Here is a 20,946-nt window from a genome sequence, read left to right as displayed (position 1 = left end):
AAGTATTGGAACACTTGGAATGTCATACATTTTAATTTGTTTATGCCATTTTAAATACAAGAAATACAAAAATATAAAGAATACAAATTTCTAAAATTATCTTCCTTAAACTCAAACTGAAAGCAAATCTCTAAAACTTGATAAAACCTGTAAATAATCAGTTTTATTGCCAGTAAGACCCGAAGTGGCAGGCCAAGAAAAATCTCAGATAAGCTGAAGCAAAGGATGGTGAGAACAGTCATAGTCAACTCACAGACCTGCTCCAAAGACCTACAGCATGATCTTTCTGTAGATAGTGTCTCAAGATAGTGTGCATCGTTCAACTATACAGCGCACTTTGAACAAGGAGATGCTTTATGATGCTGTAATGCAGAGGAAGCCTTTCCTACATACACACTACAAACAGAGTCACTTGAGATATGCTAAAGCACATTTGGTCAAGCCAGCTTCATTTTGGAATAAGGTGCTGTGGACTGATGAAAATAAAATTGAGTTTTTTGGATGTAACAAGGGGCGGTATGGCTGAAAAAGGACACAACATTCCAACATTCCTACCTACAGTAAAATTTGGAGGTAGTTCCATCATGCTGTAGGGCTGTGTGCCCGTGTGGCCAGTGCAGGTAGTGGGAATTTTGTTAAAGTTGAGGGTCACATGGATTCCAGTCAATATCAGCAGATTCTTGAGAACGATGTTCATGAATCAGTGACAAAGTTGAAGTTGCACCGAGGCTGGATCTTTCAACAAGACAATGACCCTAAACACTGCTCAAAATCTATATTATTGAAAATCTGTGGTGTGACTTTAAGCGGGCTGTCCATGCTCAGAAACCAACAAATCTGACTGAACTGGAGATGTTTTGTAAAGAAGAATGGTCCAAAATACCTTCAACCAGAATCCAGACTCTCATTGGAAGCTGTAGGAAGTGTTTAGAGGCTGTTATTTCTGCAAAAGGAGGATCTACTAAATATTGATGTATTTTTTTCTGTTGGGGTGCCCAAATTTATGCACCTGCCTAAAGAATTATTGCACTTTCTGTAAATCCTATAAACCTCATTTCACTTCTCAGATATCACTGTGTTTGTCTGCTATATGAGATATTTAACTGAAATTGCTGATCCAAACAACCAATGATTTATAAAGAAAAATCTTGGAAATCATCAGGGGTGTCCAAACTTTTACATACAACTGTATGATCAAATCTAGCCAGATTTACCATCATTGTAATTTCAGCACTATAGAATTTCAGCTGCTTAAAGCGTTGTGAGAATCTTCTGTCTGTTCTCTTTGCATTTTTATTCTGTTCACTGAAATAATATTTACCCTTCTTTGATCAGACCTATTACATCCACAGTAATAAGAGACTTATCGGTTTCTGCTCATTTATTAACAAAGTTTATCGGGAAGTCAGAAGCATCGTACTGAGGGAGAACGGTGCTCTGACACTAAATCCATTACATGACCATGAACCCTAAATCTCTTTAACACAACACACATTAGGAAAGTGCTGAGCTCTTGACCAACAGCTAAGATGGTCTCACACACGGCAACACTGCTGCTACATATTCACCAGAAAAGCCTGCCAAATAATTGGTAAAAAGAAAAAGAAGTAACCACAATAGATTTCAAGAAATTGTCATTGCTGTATGAATTGCCAAAAGTTGATTCGCTTGATCAACGGAACATCTTGTATTGCATTTTAACATGTTTTGAGAATAACTATAAAATCATTGGTATATATTTTATACCAAGAGCCATTTCTTTATGTAAAAAATAGTTTTGCTTAAAAAAGAGAAATGCAGTGTTGTCAAATGTGCCTAATAAATCATAAATGAATAAATAATATTAATAAATTATTATTAATATTATTAATAGGAATGGTAGCAGTAGTAGTTGTAGTATCTGCCAATTATCAAATATTTTTAAATTGATAAGAACATTGTTAGCCTCATCTTTAAAAATACATTTTTATAGTAAAAACATTATGATTTTTAGCTTGTTTCTTGCAGTGTGCATCTTCATGAGATTGATGTGACTCATGCTTATACATTCATTTTGTTAATGAATTATCATCAGCAAATTCCAGCTATCATTTACCAGACAGTGCAATACCAAGCATTTATTTTATTTTTATTTGTTAAATTTACATGCCAGACAAAATAAAAACTACACAACTAACATAAAATGATACAGTCACACTGAAAAAAGTATAACCCTGCTTAAACTAAAAAAAAAAATTGATGTCCAGATATCACATCTAATATATGTGACTTCACAGAATCTAAATTATTTAACTCCCTATGACCTGATTATTTTATGTTGATGTAAACAATAATATTTCAGTTGACTCTATTTAAATTCTTTGTCTTGATCCAAATTATTAATATTTTTGTTATTGAATCTGACAATACAAAACACTCAAACTTTAATTATCAGCAACAGCTTTGCTACTTACGTTTATTGTTGGATGAAATCCACCCAGTGCATCCATGTCTGGCCGGCTCCCCGAAGGCGAATGAGACCAGTGCAATGCGCATGCGCAATTCACATTTCAGTCAAACTAAAAATATTAATTGCAGGTCATAAAGAAGAAAACAATTGAGTAAACTAAAAAAATTGTTTTGAGTTCATTAGATATATATTTAGTTCAGTTCAAATCAAACTTGATGTCACTAAATGCAAAGAAAATGAGTTTCACAATCAAATAAATATTTTTATCTTGTTTTAAATGACAGTTTTTAGTTCAAATGAAGAACTGCATGTTACACTTGCAGTACAGAAGCTAATCTCTGTCCTGCTAAGCTAATAAAGCTAATTTACTAGCTTTTACATAATATATGAGAGACATATCTAAACACACAAAATGAAGCCGTTTTGGAGAGGTAAGTCACTGACGTCACAATGCAGGTCTACTCTGATGAGCTGCCACTCCCGCCACTCCAAAACAAAAGGTAACAGTTTGAAACAGAATGTGACTTTTTAACCTCTTAAAATAGGTCAAGGTTAGCCATCTTTGAACTTGTCTGAGGTCTGTGTCCCAAGAATGTTCCCTGTGAATTTGAAGACTGTGGCAGTAATACAACTGGATTTATGCTGAGCACAGACAGACAGACAGACTGACAGACGGACAGAAAGCCTTCGCAATACCTGATGGCCATATTTGATGGCCTCTGGTAATGATATCTCCTGGGTTCTATGGGAGCTGTGAGTGCTATAGGACTGGATCATATAGTGGTAAATGCTGGTTATGGTGAGAATCTGAGACTGAAAAGGGTTTAAAATAGCAAATGTCACTTTTCTGTTGGGGTTATCATCTGGCAACTGACATTCTTTAAGAGGCTACAGTCTCATTCAGTCGTACCCTATAGGCACATGTGAATACTTCAGCAAAAATAATTTTATGTATTTGAGCACATGCTGGTTGGTCTGGCCTCCGCCTGGGCTGCACCTTGTCACCAATCCTGTTTGTGATATTCATGGACAGGATATCGAGACATAGTTTGGTGGGCTCAGGGTCTCATCACTGCTTTTTGCAGATGATGTGGTCCTGTTGGCTTCATCGGCCTGTGACATCCAACACTCACTGGATCGGTTCGCAGCCGAGTGTGAAGCGGCTGGGATGAGGATCAGCACCTCGAAATCTGAGGCCATGGTTCTCAGCAGGAAACCAATGGAGTGCCTTCTCTAGGCAATACGACCTTGCCCCAACTGAAGGAGTTTAAGTACTTCGGGGTCTTGTTCATGAATGAGGGGATGATGGAGCATGAGATTGGCTGGAGAATTGGTGCAGCAGGTTGGGTATTGCATTCGCTCTACCGTTCTGTTGTGACGAAAAGGGAGCTGAGCTAAAATTTGAAGCTCTCGATCTACTGGTCAATCTTCTATTGGTCAGTCTTCATTCCTACTCTCACCTATGGTCATGAGGGTTGGGTCATGACGGAAAGAACTAGATCGCGGGTACAAGTGGCCGAAATGGGCTTCCTCAGGAGGGTGGCTGGTGTCTCCCTTAGAGATAGGGTTAGAGGTTTGGTCATCCGTGGGGAGCTCGGAGTAGAGTCGCTGCTCCTTCGCGTTGAAAGGAGCCAGCTGAGGTGGTTTGGGCATCTGGTAAGGATGCCTCATGGGCGCCTCCCTAGGGAGGTGCTCCAGGCACATCCATGTGGGAGGAGATGCTGGGGAAGACCCAGGAATAGGTGGAGAGATTATATCTCCACACTGGCCTGGGAACACCTTGGGATCCCCTAGTCAGAGGTGGTCAATGTGGCACAGGAAAGGGAAGTTTGTGATCCCCTGCTGGAGCTGTTGCCTCCGCGACCCAAACCCGGAAAAGCGGTTGAAGATGAGTGAGTGAGTGAGTGAGTGATGAGCACATGCAAAACTACAATGGCACATGAACATGTGTCTGGAGATAAATACACAGCAAAATGATCTAAAGTCATGCAAATGTGTTACTATCCACTGGACTTTAAATTTAGTTTCAGACTTTTCCTCCAACGCTATTTGTTGAGGAATTGCACATTCTGTATTGATGGAGCAGAAATCTTGGCAACATTTCTTTTGAGAAAAGTACTACCTGTTGACCACAAAGAGAAAACATACACAATTTACAATGAAAAAGAAAATATATTAATAAAAATAAAAAATAAAAGAGGTAAAGAAGAATTTGTGTTGTTACACAGTCATCAAATTACTCTGGTAACCACGAGCAGGTGTAACCTTAATATCTTGATGAGTGGTCAGTTATGTTTGCAGTGGTGGCTGGATTAGATATTAACTGTGGCCTAAATCACTTTGTGCTGACACATTTGGAAAGTGATAATCCACGGTGGGCCTTTTAAAAGCCAGAGTGTGGCCATCCGACTCCATTTGTAGCAAAGCCCAACTCCATCACCCTCTTGAACAGCCAGAAGAAACACCACCGAAGGGCTGATCGCAACCGCAAACTGCAAACATGAACGGCACAGAGGGACCATTCTTCTACGTCCCTATGGTGAACACCACTGGCATTGTCCGGAGTCCTTATGAATATCCTCAGTACTACCTTGTTAGCCCAGCGGCCTATGCAGCTCTGGGTGCCTACATGTTCCTGCTGATCCTCCTCGGCTTCCCAATCAACTTCCTCACTCTGTATGTCACCATTGAACACAAGAAGCTGCGAACCCCTCTAAACTACATCCTGCTGAACCTTGCGGTGGCTAACCTCTTCATGGTGTTTGGGGGCTTCACCACAACGATGTATACCTCCATGCATGGCTACTTTGTCCTAGGACGCCTTGGCTGCAATCTGGAAGGATTCTTTGCTACCCTTGGTGGTGAAATTGGGCTCTGGTCACTGGTTGTTCTGGCTATTGAAAGGTGGATGGTTGTCTGCAAGCCCATTAGCAACTTCCGATTTGGAGAGAACCATGCAATCATGGGTTTGGCCTTCACCTGGATAATGGCCCTTTCCTGTGCTGGGCCCCCTCTTATTGGCTGGTCTCGTTACATCCCCGAGGGCATGCAGTGCTCATGTGGAGTTGACTACTACACACGTGCAGAAGGGTTCAACAATGAGTCCTTTGTCATCTACATGTTCATCTGCCACTTCTTGATTCCTTTGATTGTGGTGTTCTTCTGCTATGGACGTCTGCTGTGCGCTGTCAAAGAGGCTGCAGCTGCTCAGCAGGAGTCTGAGACCACCCAGAGAGCTGAGAGGGAGGTCACACGCATGGTTGTTATCATGGTCGTTGCCTTCCTGGTATGTTGGTTACCCTATGCAGGTGTGGCTTGGTGGATCTTCACACATCAGGGTTCAGAGTTCGGACCAGTCTTCATGACCTTACCAGCTTTCTTTGCCAAGAGTTCTTCTATCTACAACCCAATGATCTATATCTGCATGAACAAGCAGTTCCGCCACTGCATGATCACCACCTTGTGCTGCGGGAAGAATCCCTTTGAGGAAGAGGAGGGAGCATCCACTACTACTTCCAAGACCGAGGCCTCTTCTGTCTCCTCCAGCTCCGTGTCTCCTGCATAATAAAGCCTTCAGCAGAGGCTCCACGATCCACTCCACAAGAAGAAGACTTCGGCTCCCCCGGGAAACGACTGAAGGCTAACGTCTACAGAGATAACTACCTTTTTTGTATTTTTACAAACCAGCTGGTTCAACCTAAAGACAGTTGCAGGAAAGGTCAGCCCATTACAGTGTTGTCCTGTATGTACAGAATATCCAACGTAACAATCAATGAAATGTCATTTTTTTTCCTGAGAAAAAATTTTCATCTTTTACAGTTGGATCCTATATGTTACTGGCTTATTTTTGATTGTAGAGGCATGTAATCGAGGCAACATAAAATAAATCGCACTTTGCAAATGAGTCATACTGTTTGTCTTACCTAATGTCTTACCTAATCTTGGGGTGGTAAAATACATGATGTAGTGTGTTTAAATTAATAAATGTGAATGACCTGTGTAAAATGCATTTATATCTTGAGTCAATTACTCCTCTAGATCTATAGTTCCTGTACTGAGTGTTTTTCTTCCGCAGGATACAGATAAAACTATTTTCTACATAGTGGTATCTGTATTGATAATTTAATCTCAATTAAATCACAGGTCACCTTGGATTTAGAATTTTAACTAGCTGCAGGATTACTGCATGAATAATCGGGGATGAACACAGACTTGACCCTGCAACTGCATTATCTGATGACGAATATTAATCACATTAATTAGAGGTTAACCTGACTGGGTTAGACAAATTAGTGCAACAAACAAGACTTCAAGCATATCTATAAACCTTAAACTGAAGCAAGCCACTGCAAAGGAAGCATTGTTTACTGGGAAAACGTGTTGAAGTAGGAATAACAAAATATACATTTTAGTTGCCAGAATATGGGCAAAATAATTTAAATACAATATTCTGTTTTAACAAATCAGTGATACTTTTCATTGAGTACTGCATTGTGAACAGAGCAAAGGTGCAGCAGATGAACTTCAGTGAGTTGTTACCAATCATGTTCAAGTTTAACAACTTTTGCCAGTAACTATGAAGGGATGCAATTGACTTAAAAAAAGGAAAATAAAGGTGGAAATTTAAAAAGAGATAAATTTATATGAAAAGGAAGGAAAATTTGTTTTAATTCTATTTCAGTTTACAGCTACAGTGTGTAGGTCTGGTGGGCCGATTGGCCATTGAGAACACCTGCCAGGCCAGATAATAATAATAATAATAATTATTATAATAATACAAAATATTCATTCATTTGGATGTCAATCATTTTGGCACATCCACTGCTTTGACTGTGTCTTTCCCTCAAAGATAATCTTATTATTTTATCTAACATCGTGATTAAACTGCCTGTTGTCCACTTCAATTAAATTTAGCTGTCAAAGCTTTCATAGAAAGCAGCCGATATCAGAATCAGATTTTGACTTCTACTGACATGATAAAACGGAGCCTGGTGATATATGCTCTATATTAATATGCTCATGCAATTTTCTATATGATGTACCCACTCGCTGGTAAAAGGGCCTTTTAAAAGCAATGATTTAACATTGCTGGACTGTGGTAGGATTTCCTAAACAATGAACACATTGTGTCACTTTCACTTTTGTGATTCTGAGTGTGTTGCATTTTTCCTCGCAATGTACCTTGCAATTCAATTTTAATGAATTTACTAAATAAATCATTTATTTATTCATTTATTTTAACAATGAGTGCAACTGGGTCTGAAAAAAAAATTCTAGGGGGAACACTAGTGTCACCTAGTGGTGCGGTTGCAGATTGCATTATGCCAACGCATAATGCAATCTCTTCACGCTTTTGCTTCTTTGGTGATGGGGATACGTGCTCCGTGGTGTTCTGCATTGGTAAGCAATTATGACCATTTCAAAATTGCAAACTTGTTAGCCTACACTAGCATCTCTTGGTGACGCTGCCACGTGCAAAACACAGAGTAAATACTGTGTCCCGTTTATGCTACTGTATCAACATGGTGGACTAAATCAGGGCTTCCATTAGAACTGGCGTGAAGTTAGACAGTAGACAGTAGTTCATTATTCAGACAGTAATTCGCGATGAAGCAGTTCTGGTTGTATTATGGGCAAAAAATGTTTTTAAAATGGAAATAAACTTGCCCTATTGAATTCTACCTTTAAAAAATCCAAAATAAAACAATGATTTGGTTTTGATGCTAAAACCAAAAATACAACAGAATATGGAAAGTGTAAACAGACATATTTATTAGGCTTGTGCTTTGAATTAAATCTGTCAACTCCTTACACCTCACTCTAGTCACAACTTTAGTTAAAAAAGTGCTGCAAAAACAATTATGAAAAGAACTGACAGTTACACATCAAAAAACAACAACTAGAAATACAAGAATGACTAAAATGAAAAAAATAGTCAAGATGACACGTGACTACTGTACAAATAATATTTCAAAAATTATGATTTTCTGCACTGAATAACTGTCCACACTGAAGCAGTAATAACTTTTACATGGGCAAATGCATTTTGGCGCCACCTGCCCAGATATGTCAAGTGCCCTTGCCCCATGCCCACCAACCTCCATTTCACCCCCTCCCACCCGTCAGTTTCACTGTATTTAATGATATGATGAACTACTGTCTGGAATTTGAATCACTGTCCAGAATCTGAATAACTGTCCACACTTAAGCAGTAATAGCTTTTACATGGGCAAGTACATTTTGGCGCCACATGCCCAGATATGTCAAGTGCCCTTGACCCATCCACCCCACCCCTCAATTTCACTGTATTTAATGATATGACAAACTACTGTCTGGAATTTGAATCACTGTCCACATTTAAGCAGTAATAGCTTTTACATGGGCAAGTGCATCATTAAATACAGTGAAATTGAGGGGTGTGAGGGGGTGAAATGGAGGTTGTTGGGCATGGGGCAAGGGCACTATTACTGCTTAAGTGTGGACAGTTATTGAGATTCTGGACAGTTATTCATTTTCCAGACAGTAGTTCGGCTTATCATTGAAAGCGGTCATTTGGAGGGGTGGGAGGGGGTGAAATGGAGGTTGGTGGGCATGGAGCAAGGGCACTTGACATATCTGGGCAGGAGCCGCCAAAATACACTTGCCCATGTAAAACCTATTACTGCTTAAATGTAGACAGTTATTCAGATTCTGGACAGTGATTCAAATTCCAGACATTAGTTCGTCATATCATTAAATACAGTGAAATTGAGGGGTGGGAGGGGGTGAAATGGAGGTTGGTGGGGCAGGAGGTTTATCTGGGCAGGTGGTGCCAAAATGCATTTGCCCATGTAAAAGTTATTACTGCTTCAGTGTGGACAGTTATTCAGCGCAGAAAATGAGAATTTTTGAAATATTATTTGTACAGTAGTCACTTGTCATCTTGACTATTTTTTAAATTTTAGTCATTCTTTTATTTCTAGTTGTTTTTTGATGTGTAACTGTCAGTTCTTTTCATAATTGTTTTTGCAGCACTTTTTTAACTCAAGTTGTGACTAGAGTGAGGTGTAAGGAGTTGACAGATTTAATTCAAAGCACAAGCCTAATAAATGAGTATATGTCTGTTTACACTTTCCATATTCTGTTGTTGTATTTTTGGTTTTAGCATCAAAACCAAATCATTGTTTTATTTTGGATTTTTTAAAGGTAGAATTCAATAGGGCAAGTTTATTTCCATTTTAAAAACATTTTTTGCCCATAATACAACCAGAACTGCTTCATCGCGAATTACTGTCTGAATAATGAACTACTGTCTACTGTTTAACTTCATGCCGGTCCCATTAGATATGAAGACCTCCCTCTATAAAAACACATCAATTCAGTGTTGCAGGTGAACAGATGGTGAAGAATGCTATATTCCATTTCTGGCAATAAACGCCCTTAAATAATGCACACTGTAGCTTTAATGTCTGTTTAATGCAAGACAGGATTCATATTCATCTTACCTTATATTTCTACGTTTATTTTCTTATTTCAATGAATGAATGAATGAATGAATGAATTTATTCGGCACACACAGACTCAAAATAACAAGGAAAAGGTATAAAGAAAACAATTTAACGATGTACCCATGTGCCCGAAAGGGTGAAGGCAGGAGCAAAAGCTTATAAACACCCACCACTTTAACCATAAAAATAAAAATGTATACATATGTATATAAAAATATGCATATACCCATAATAACAAATACAAAATATAAATTAATCACTGAATGAACATTTCAAAACACAAACATGCAAACAGCAAATTCATCATGCTGTAACAAGTAATTAAATAATTTTTATAAAGCCTTTTATTACAGATTTGTTTCACTTTTTGTAATCACTACATGAGAATGTTTGTGAAAAACCCTTTTTAAAAATTAGATGTTTAGGAAATAATGAGTGATTGTTAACCGGACAGCTGTAAGCAGGAGTTAAGCTAATTGATAGAGGTGGGTGGATCGATCCTAATATCGATAATATCGATACCAATGCTGGTATTGATATTGAACGATCCTCATGTAAAAAGATTGATACTCAAGCTTTTTTTCTCTCCCGCACGCACTGACTGCTGCGCACGCATATTCATCAAAGTCTACTCTCTGTCTGTAAGAGCAGCGCTGCGCTGTTTCACACAACATGGAGCAACGCACCCTTGTATTGTGGTTTATCAGCCCTCTACCTCAGGAGATTTTAAGTTGTGTTGAGTGATTTTTTTTTTAAACAAAAATGTTGATTGTGATAATAAAGTATTTTGTTGTCACATACAACGTTTGGCGAAATTCTATCCTAGGTCTTTTGGATACTTTGGATCTATGAAGCTTAAATATGAACAAGTATCGGTATCGGCGATACTGGACCTTTATTTACTTGGTATCGGATCAATAGCAAAATTCCCCGTATCGCCCACCTCTACTAATTGACCATACGTAGGTCAAAAACGGCTTAAAGAATACAAAAAAAAAAAAAAAAAGCACAGAAATATGAAAACAAAAACCTTCTGAATTTGTATGGAAAACTTTATTTGATAATAAAAATAGCATTCACAGACTTCTTTTGATAGCTACATATACATTGTGATCCATCTCAGGGAAAGAAGCTGGATAAGTCCACATCTACTTGTACTTAGACTAACGTTATGTATAGCTTCATGGATTGAATAAAGCTATGAACAATGCTGTATTTATATATGCATAGTTTTATAAAAATAATAATAATAATTGGCCCATATACGTGTACTGCTTTTTATCAACACAGAGACAGCATTATGTCTGGAGCACATTGCAAGAAATAATGCTTGAAGAACACAGACTGCATACAAGTGCTTTATAATACAAAGGCAGGCTAACCATTGAGATTCAAACCATCACACAGCGTCTGATTGACCACATACAGTCTTTTCATTCAAAAATGTCTTTACATACCTGATCCAGAGTAAATCAACGTTTCTCCCATAAAGCATCATCAGGTCCGGTTCAGAAATAAAAACACAATATCACATGCCTCATTGCTGAGGTTTTTCCATAAATTTCTCTTTATACAAGAAAAAGGCAAAACTTTTATTCCTTGACAGGTTCCTTATAGTTATAGTGGGAAAATCCATATGGGTGATGGCCAACAGCTTAATTTTTTTTTTTTTTTCAAAATACAGTACCATGGTGACAACAGTGATCAAACAATGTATTTATTGTGGTTTATCTAATATATTTTTATTTTTTTAATGAACCATTCAAAGGAATACACACAAAATGCATTATAAAGCAGCAGTCAGACTCCAGTGGTGTGATGGCATGGCTCAGCATGGCAGATTGGTCTACTCCTGCACCAACACTCTCCATAAATCACCGGCACTGCAAACTAAACCAGCACATTGTGTCATAAATGTGGGCACCAACAATTAATGTGAGATCAAAGTACATATTTCTTATTATTTGGATTCAGATCTATCACATGAAATGTCTGGACTATAATTTACACATGCACCTTGCACATATGCACATTTATTTTAAATTAATTAATTTTTGGCAAGTCTCAAATTATATTTAATGCTATCGAGCATTCTGGAACAGGTTATAGGTTAGGTGCTGATTTGACATCTCATTTCTGAATAATGATCAGAAACAAGCGTTCATTTTTCCTGATGCATCTACGCGGAACAGTCTTCCTGCGCTTGTGCATCAGATTTCTTGGGCATAAAAAAAGGCCCAAGTATGAGTTATTTTTGTTCTTCTGTTCCAATGAAGAAGCCAACAACACCTATGCCAGTTTTCACATCAGAAGTCTGTCATCTCTTAACTTTGATGCTGCGTGGGAATGTGAGGATGCCTGGGTACACGCTTTGCACGGATGCAGGCAGAGATGCATCACTGAGTGTGCACACGGTTGTGAAAGCAGATGATGCAGTTGAAGTTTGCTCATTAATCAATTGCTGCAAATTAAAAAAGGGGAAAAGAAAAGAAAAACAGTTGCTGAAAAAAATGCAAGCGAATGAAGGGTGTGGGCATTTTCCAGCGAATGCACCACAAACATTTTTTGAAGTTTTGCAGCCAGCAACTTTCTCTGTCTATTTAAACTTTATGGCCATTTTTGCTGTTTCTTACCAATAGCGATCACACTTCTTCCAAATTAAGAAAACACTAGCAAATGGCAGAAAATATTTCCAAACACACACACACACACACAAAAACACCTGCATCAATTCACCAATAGGTAGTTGCAACAAAAAGATGTTTTGAAAACTGAAAAACACTTGCAAACATAAAGAACACAAACATAAACGACAGCATATGCAACAATTTAATTTGATAATGTGCTTGCTGCAAATTCAGCAAATGCATGCAAAGAGTTGAGCGCTTTGATGCACTGAATGGTTCGTCAGTTAAAGTACTCTGGGCAGAAAATGCTGTTTGAGTTGTGAGCACTTCTGTTGTGTTGTGGAGCTTTGCAAAGCATTTGGGTGCAATGTGTGAATTTGCAACAGTTGTCAGATTTAACTGTTACATTCACTACAGGTCATATTTGTTTGTCTTCGCTGCATTTCCAAACTTTTTTGTTGTTGAATTGATGCAGATGTTTATGTATTTGTGTTTTGTGGTTTTGTCAATGTTGTCTTAATTACCTCCACCAACAAAGTTGAAGGAGATTATGTTTTCATCCTGTTTGTTTGTGAACAGCATGTAACCCACAATTTTTCATATATCGTTTTTCATATATCATTTACTGCAGATTCATATCGCCTGACAAAGTTTGATCTGGATCTGATCCAGATTACAGATTTTGTGGCCATTTAAATTTAACATTGAAACCCCATTTAAAGTATATTTTACATTATATCTTAATCAAACGTGTTCCAATCACTCTCATATTTGAAAGTGAGGTGCAGACTGGCACTCACTATCACCTGACAAAGTTTGATCTGGATCTGATCTGGAATGTGGATATTGTGGACATTTGAATTTGATATTGAAAAGCCCATTTGGTGTACATTTTGCATTATATCGCAATCAAAAGTGCCTCAATTACTCATTTGTGACAATGAGGTGCAAACTGGCACTCTCCATATTGCAGATTTAGCAGATATGTGATTTCAACATTGAAAAGCCCTTTTGATCTATATTCTGTATTATATTCTACCTTATGAAAAGCCACTTCTAACAGAACTTTGACTTTGAAATTTTTTTCCAAGGTAAACATTTGTGGAATTGGAAACTAGTGTTGGCGGAAGTTTGCACTCTACAAGCGCAGTGCTCTAGTTTATGTTTTGCGGCCCTAAACTGCCACCGTAGTTTGTTCTTTTGTTCGGATAATTTTGCAGTATTAATGTCTGTGAACTGCAGTACCTCCTTTGCTACGGCACTAGTCATGTAACAGATCATAGTTCATCTGTGATCTGTCCAGAGCGCTCCTCACAGTTCAGCATACACATATGAACAGAGCTTCTGTAACGGAGACCAGCAGGTGTCGCTGTGCAAATGTAGTTAGTAAACCTCACTCCCAACAGCTCAAAAGGATTCTCTGGTCACAAGACCAGAGCCCTGGGTATTAGCCTTCTGGTTAGAGAGTCCGACTCCCATGCCGGAGATCGTGAGTTCGTGTCCCGAGGGGAGCGAATCAGCGGAGTCATAACAACACAATGCAGAGTGCAGCCGCAACAATGGTGCCATGACCCGGATGGTAGTGAGTTTAGGGGGGTGAGTGTAATGGAGGCCAGCAGGTGTCGCTGTGCAGATGTAGTTAGTAAACCTCACTCCCAACAGCTCAAAAGGATTCTCTGGTCACAAGGCCAGAGCCCTGGGTTTTAGCCTTCTGGTTAGAGAGTCCGACTCCCATGAGTCCCGTGAGTTCGTGTCCCGAGGGGAGCGAATGGACGGAGTCATAACAACACAACGCAGAGTGCAGCCTCGACACTTCTGTCTCCCTTAGAATATATAAACAGGCTGGATGTGCACTGAACTCCAGGTTCTGTCCAAGCACGGAAAGAGTCACTCTGATTAATCAGGAACTGAAATGTATACGTAGCGTTTACCCATTTTCTCCACTGATCACATCAGTGGTATTCTCCATGCTATCTGAGATCACTCAGCTGAGCATTGATGTAGCTCCAGGAAAACAACAACAACAACCAAACTGGTGCTCAGTTTTGCCTGCAGATGTGATGCTGCGGCACTTCAGGACATTGTGACGGGCCCATTCACACATAGTACGAATAAGTACAAATTACGGCTATTCACGGCAAAACAGCTTGTATGAGCAAACCACAAAAACATCGAGTTGACGTCGGGAGAACACGTGGTTGGGCGGGCGTGAACACAGTGTGAGCAGCTGGAGCATGTGTAACCACATTGCGCAGCTGCTGTGAATAAAAACAATACATGCCACCCACGGGATTCAAACCTGCAATTTACAAAAGCTCTGATTGCCAGCCAGAAACTTTACCACTGCACTACCATCGCTGTCCTATAAAAGGTGTGGAAAAATGCCTGAAATCAACAAGGAGATAGACATATTTAAAAAAATAAAACCACACGCCATAAAAATAACACCACAATTTATTGAATCTGTCTTATGGAGTGAATAATACAAGTAAGAACCGTGTTCCTCTGTACAGTCATGTAATGCCATGAATGGAGCAGTGCGTTCTCATCAGATCCACATCTATTGGCCTGGCGTATCCTGTGGATGGTGCACCACAGGACAGACACTGCGTCATGTGGAACAGAACTCACGTGGGTGACGTGATATTCAGATTGCCCGCTGCATGTTATGAGCTGACAGTCTGTTTCACTTGGGGCAGCCTGTCAATGTGCGCACTGTGGGCTGCACTGCAGCCTGTCGCAATAGCGATATATGTTTTTATGTATGTCCACATGAGGACAGCAAGCAGACACATGCACGTCACAGTGGACAGTTGTAAGTTCATGTCCATCCAAACACGGTATGTGTTCCCCAGCTGTGACATCCAGAACCAGAGATCTCCACAGCTGTGGCTGTCAGCGGCCACACCCCATCAGTTCAGCGCACACACCAATGTGTCACTCTGTGTCAGTGTTATGTGATCATTTCTTCTTAGTTATTTTTACCGCTACTTAGTTATCCCCCCCTTTCTGCAACACATCTATCAACCACATTCAACCCCCCACATGTGGATGGGGGGAAGCGCAACACATGCGTGATTCACACACACGGCATGTGTTGCGGGGGGTGCCGACACTCTGGAACGCCACATGTACATTGCTGTTTTGCAAAGCCACACTCGTGGGGGCACTTAGACAAATTTCACATCAAGCTCGAAAGTGATTGCCTGCTCACTGTTTTTGTGCTAACAGTGTGAATGGCCACACATTTTCTAAGTGCCAAGAGAGCGATGTTAGATGTTCGTGTGTGTCACCTGGAATTTGGCCGACACCTACCGCGAGAGGGATTGAATGGGTTTGAACAGTGCACACTGTCTTTCAGGCCCTGGTGTGCGCAGATAGTTGTAGCATTAGGTGTATGAGGCGTTGGAGGCAGCTCCGATTTTACACATATTGCGTACGATTCCTGCTTTATGCACAATTCAGCCACATTCATACTTTGTGTGAAGGGGCCCTAAAGGATGTTCTATTTATCTGAAAATATTGTTTAAGCATCGGACACCTCAATTGCATTCATGGCCATGGGGAAAAAAATTCTTGTTCTCATAGATCTTGAAGTTGTTTTAAAAAATGGAAACCAAAATTATATCGGTGTCGCTTTTTTTAAAAACTGAGCTGACAAACAATCCGATCTGGCATCCAGCTGTGAAGCATGTACCGGAGAGCGAAACGGACAAAGGGAAGCTGACACACATTTACCGACTCAGGTACAAATACAGCATACTTTCCCAGATACAGTGTACTTCTACCTTGGTCCTTAAAGATTTAATCATGTTTGATCAACATATGTGCCAAATTTAAAAAATATATAAATAAGTAAGCACATGAAAAAAATATTTATGCAATTATCACTTTAGTTCTACTAGCAGACAAAATGTATATTTTGCCTTTACATACAACATGATTTTCACAATTCTTGTGAACCATCAGTGTCTTGTGCTATAGTTTGTTCAGTAAAGCAATTTAGGAATGGAAAAGACATTTAAAATCAACTTGCAAACAAGCCGAGTTTTTAGAAGTTACCACAGTTGGAAGCATGTTTCATACCTCTGAGGGAACAAATACTTAAGATTCAGCAATGCCTACAAAAAGCAATATCACTGATTTCATATGCAGGCACATACAATACTTTTACTATAGTACAACAACCTCAGTTATGTTCAAAATAACTATAACAATGACAAAACAACCAGTATGAACTGATAGAAGGATTGTACCCCTGCTGTTTTATGAATCTCTGGATGGGATCACAATTAGTTAATAAACCAATCAATCAATAAACCATTTGACCAACTAAAGCACAAGAGTTAAGAGTCCTCAGAAGACCAATTCCAGTGTATAGTACAGAGTTTGTACAAGTAGAGCTGAGAGTGGCGAGGGGGGAGCTCTGCTCTAGATGCTGAGGTCTTTGGGGCTTTCTTTGTATAGCCTTCTCTTGGGTTCAGGGAGTTGATTTGGGCTGTGGCCCACTGTGTTGTTGTTGTTGTTGTGGCCTGTGTTGTTGGAGGCAGCATTGTTGTGCATGGCACTGTTCTTCATCATGGTGTAGTAGTCTTTCAGTCTGGGAGCTGCTGCATAGTTCAACTCCTCACGACTATAGTTGCTGTCCGGGGATGAGTCCCGCTCCACTCTGTAGCGCCTCTCGGGTGTTCTGTTCATCAGGTATTTATCATGCCTCCTCTCTGGAGAAGAGTCTCTCGTGAGGTTGCCGTTCTTCATAGTTTTATCGTGTGTACGGCCCCAGGAGAGAGACAAGGAATCACCATTGTTGTTGTTGTGCTCCGGCATTGAGGCTTCCCTGGTTTGCCTGGACAAATGTGCGTCTTTGAAGGCCTGCTGCTCATAGAACTTGCGGTCAGGGGTCACTGACAGAAACCCTCCATCGTCGCACTCCCTCTCAGGAGTACCATCCCGATGTGCTCGCTCTGCCCTGCGATCCACTGATTTTGCCCGTCGACGATCAGGGGAGGAGGCACGCTTTCGGGTTGGCGAGCGGTCAAGAGAGCCACGGCGCTGCAGTCGAAACCTATCATCCAAAGTAGAAATGCTGCTTGAGAGCTCTCGCCCCTTAAGTTTCTCAGTGACCCCACCCTTCTTCCCCGAGTTATCTTTCCTCAGAGTCTTTAGGAGTTTAGAGATGCCACTCTCTGACTCGGATTTCTTGACTTTGCGGCCTCTGCTCTTCTTGTTCCCACTGCTACTGTTGTTGCTGCTGTTGTGGGACTGCTGTCTGGCGATGTTTTGACTGTAATTTTTATTCCAGGTTTGATGATGTTGGGGGTTAAATTGCCAGCCTCTGTAGTCCATCTGATCTGATCCAACTCTGTCCCTGTTCCTGTCTTGGCCACGCACAGCCTCCTCATGGCGTGATGGTTTGTGAAGGTCTGGTGGATAACTGGACTCCAATGAGGCGTGATATCGGCTGTTGGGTGGCAGCGTTCTCACTTCCGGAGTGTTTTGTGGCCTGGGTGTGGGAGGGTGCCCGTCACTGCTGCCGTCTGTAGGAGAGCACCAAAGCCAGCTGAATGTCAACAAGTTTTAGGAAAACAGTTCTACAAGTATATCAATAAACATTTTGTGGTCAGAATACGTTTTGGTTCATAAGTCCTGTTGCACTTTTTTTTAATGAAGATCATGCATACATTCAATATATATTAAATACTATAATATAAACTGATGTAACTCAGGATGGATGGCAGTTAATAATACTGAATTTAGTCCATGGGCCAAGCAGATTTTCGGTACCACTTAAGGTGACGAGACAAAACCAGCCTCAGTGTACCATGGCCTATGCAAAAATGTATGACAACCATCCCAAGGTGGCAGCCATAGCCATCTAGGGGTCAATGAAGATTTACACAGAAGTCAAAATTTAAAAATGCTATAACCATATTGAAAACTGTACCACATCATTTGTCTCATCATAACATTGACCTCTACTGGTGGTTGGCTCTCACTGCGGTATTGTATCACTTCCTGTTCCAGAGCACAGCGGTGTTTTTCTGTATCTGTTAGCTGTTTAATCTGCGCAGTTAGATTGATCTAGTTATCTAGATTACGATTTGTTTCCCAGTGTAATATTTACGTGCCTTAACTAAAGCACTCCTTCTGCTGAATCACCTCTAAATTATTTACACATTATTCACTTAGCGTGTTTTTAGGAATCCGCTAGCTTAGCGTAGCTACTAGCTCTTAGCCGATTTAGCATGGCGGCTTCTCCTGTCTCTCCCGCACTTTTCTGCTCTGGGTGTGAAATGTTTAGTTATTCCTCGGCCTCCTTTAGCAGTAACGGTACTTGTAATAAGTGTAGCTTATTCGTAGCTTTGGAGGCCAGGCTGGCCGAATTGGAGACTCGGCTCCGCACCGTGGAAAATTCTACAGCTAGCCAGGCCCCTGTAGTCGGTGCGGACCAAGGTAGCTTAGCCGCCGTTGGTTACCCCCTGGCAGATCCCGAGCAGCCGGGAAAGCAGGCTGACTGGGTGACTGTGAGGAGGAAGCGTAGTCCTAAACAGAAGCCCCGTGTACACCGCCAACCCGTTCACATCTCTAACCGTTTTTCCCCACTCGACGACACACCCGCCGAGGATCAAACTCTGGTTATTGGCGACTCTGTTTTGCGAAATGTGAAGTTAGCGACACCAGCAACCATAGTCAATTGTCTTCCGGGGGCCAGAGCAGGCGACATTGAAGGAAATTTGAAACTGCTGGCTAAGGCTAAGCGTAAATTTGGTAAGATTGTAATTCACGTCGGCAGTAATGACACCCGGTTACGCCAATCGGAGGTCACTAAAATTAACATTAAATCGGTGTGTAACTTTGCAAAAACAATGTCGGACTCTGTAGTTTTCTCTGGGCCCCTCCCCAATCGGACCGGGAGTGACATGTTTAGCCGCATGTTCTCCTTGAATTGCTGGCTGTCTGAGTGGTGTCCAAAAAATGAGGTGGTCTTCATAGATAATTGGCAAAGCTTCTGGGGAAAACCTGGTCTTGTTAGGAGAGACGGCATCAATCCCACTTTGGATGGAGCAGCTCTCATTTCTAGAAATCTGGCCAATTTTCTTAAATCCTCCAAACCGTGACTATCCAGGGTTGGGACCAGGAAGCAGAGTTGTAGTCTTACACACCTCTCTGCAGCTTCTCTCCCCCTGCCATCCCCTCATTACCCCATCCCCGTAGAGACGGTGCCTGCTCCCAGACCACCAATAACCAGCAAAAATCTATTCAAGCATAAAAATTCAAAAAGAAAAAATAATATAGCACCTTCAACTGCACCACAGACTAAAACAGTTAAATGTGGTCTATTAAACATTAGGTCTCTCTCTTCTAAGTCCCTGTTGGTAAATGATATAATAATTGATCAACATATTGATTTATTCTGCCTTACAGAAACCTGGTTACAGCAGGATGAATATGTTAGTTTAATGAGTCAACACCCCCGAGTCACACTAACTGTCAGAATGCTCGTAGCACGGGCCGGGGCGGAGGATTAGCAGCAATCTTCCATTCCAGCTTATTAATTAATCAAAAACCCAGACAGAGCTTTAATTCATTTGAAAGCTTGACTCTTAGTCTTGTCCATCCAAATTGGAAGTCCCAAAAACCAGTTTTATTTGTTATTATCTATCGTCCACCTGGTCGTTACTGTGAGTTTCTCTGTGAATTTTCAGACCTTTTGTCTGACTTAGTGCTTAGCTCAGATAAGATAATTATAGTGGGCGATTTTAACATCCACACAGATGCTGAGAATGACAGCCTCAACACTGCATTTAATCTATTATTAGACTCTATTGGCTTTGCTCAAAAGGTAAATGAGTCCACCCACCACTTTAATCATATCTTAGATCTTGTTCTGACTTATGGTATGGAAATAGAAGACTTAACAGTATTCCCTGAAAACTCCCTTCTATCTGATCATTTCTTAATAACATTTACATTTACTCTGATGGACTACCCAGCAGTGGGGAATAAGTTTCATTACACTAGAAGTCTTTCAGAAAGCGCTGTAACTAGGTTTAAGGATATGATTCCTTCTTTATGTTCTCTAATGCCATATACCAACACAGTGCAGAGTAGCTACCTAAACTCTGTAAGTGAGATAGAGTATCTTGTCAATAGTTTTACATCCTCATTGAAGACAACTTTGGATGCTGTAGCTCCTCTAAAAAAGAGAGCTTTAAATCAGAAGTGCCTGACTCCGTGGTATAACTCACAAACTCGTAGCTTAAAGCAGATAACCCGTAAGTTGGAGGAAATGGCGTCTCACTAATTTAGAAGATCTTCACTTAGCCTGGAAAAAGAGTCTGTTGCTCTATAAAAAAAGCCCTCCGTAAAGCTAGGACATCTT

The 20,946-nt window shown here is 40.4% G+C and overlaps 2 protein-coding genes across 2 annotated transcripts in view; one reads left to right on the top strand and one right to left on the bottom strand.

Annotated features, from left to right (window-relative positions):
- Window positions 1-4,842: 4,842 nt before the first annotated feature.
- LOC117512566 (rhodopsin) lies at window positions 4,843-6,207 on the top strand. The gene has a single exon (XM_034172692.1). It carries the CDS (start codon window positions 4,950-4,952, stop codon window positions 6,012-6,014), a length of 1,065 nt encoding a protein of 354 aa, XP_034028583.1. The 5' UTR covers window positions 4,843-4,949; the 3' UTR covers window positions 6,015-6,207.
- A 7,912-nt stretch (window positions 6,208-14,119) lies between these two features.
- LOC117512570 (membrane-associated guanylate kinase, WW and PDZ domain-containing protein 1-like) overlaps window positions 14,120-20,946 on the bottom strand; it is a 358,699-nt gene continuing 351,872 nt past the window's right edge. The window contains exons 23-24 of the mRNA XM_034172699.1: window positions 16,214-18,100; window positions 14,120-14,567 (exon numbers count right to left, since the gene is read on the bottom strand). Coding sequence (XP_034028590.1) covers window positions 16,995-18,100 — 1,106 coding nt within the window. The 3' untranslated portion in view covers window positions 14,120-14,567; window positions 16,214-16,994. The remainder of the gene's footprint in view (window positions 14,568-16,213; window positions 18,101-20,946) is intronic.

This window comes from Thalassophryne amazonica, chromosome 6, assembly GCF_902500255.1.
Source record: "Thalassophryne amazonica chromosome 6, fThaAma1.1, whole genome shotgun sequence".
Classification (NCBI taxonomy): Eukaryota; Metazoa; Chordata; class Actinopteri; order Batrachoidiformes; family Batrachoididae; genus Thalassophryne; species Thalassophryne amazonica.
Note: the sequence above shows the minus strand (reverse complement) of the source record. Positions and strands in the feature narration are given on the sequence as shown.

Coding starts and splice junctions, on each gene's coding strand:
- LOC117512566 (XM_034172692.1), top strand. CDS start 4,950: ATGAACGGCACAGAGGGACCATTCTTCTACGTCCCTATGGTGAACACC.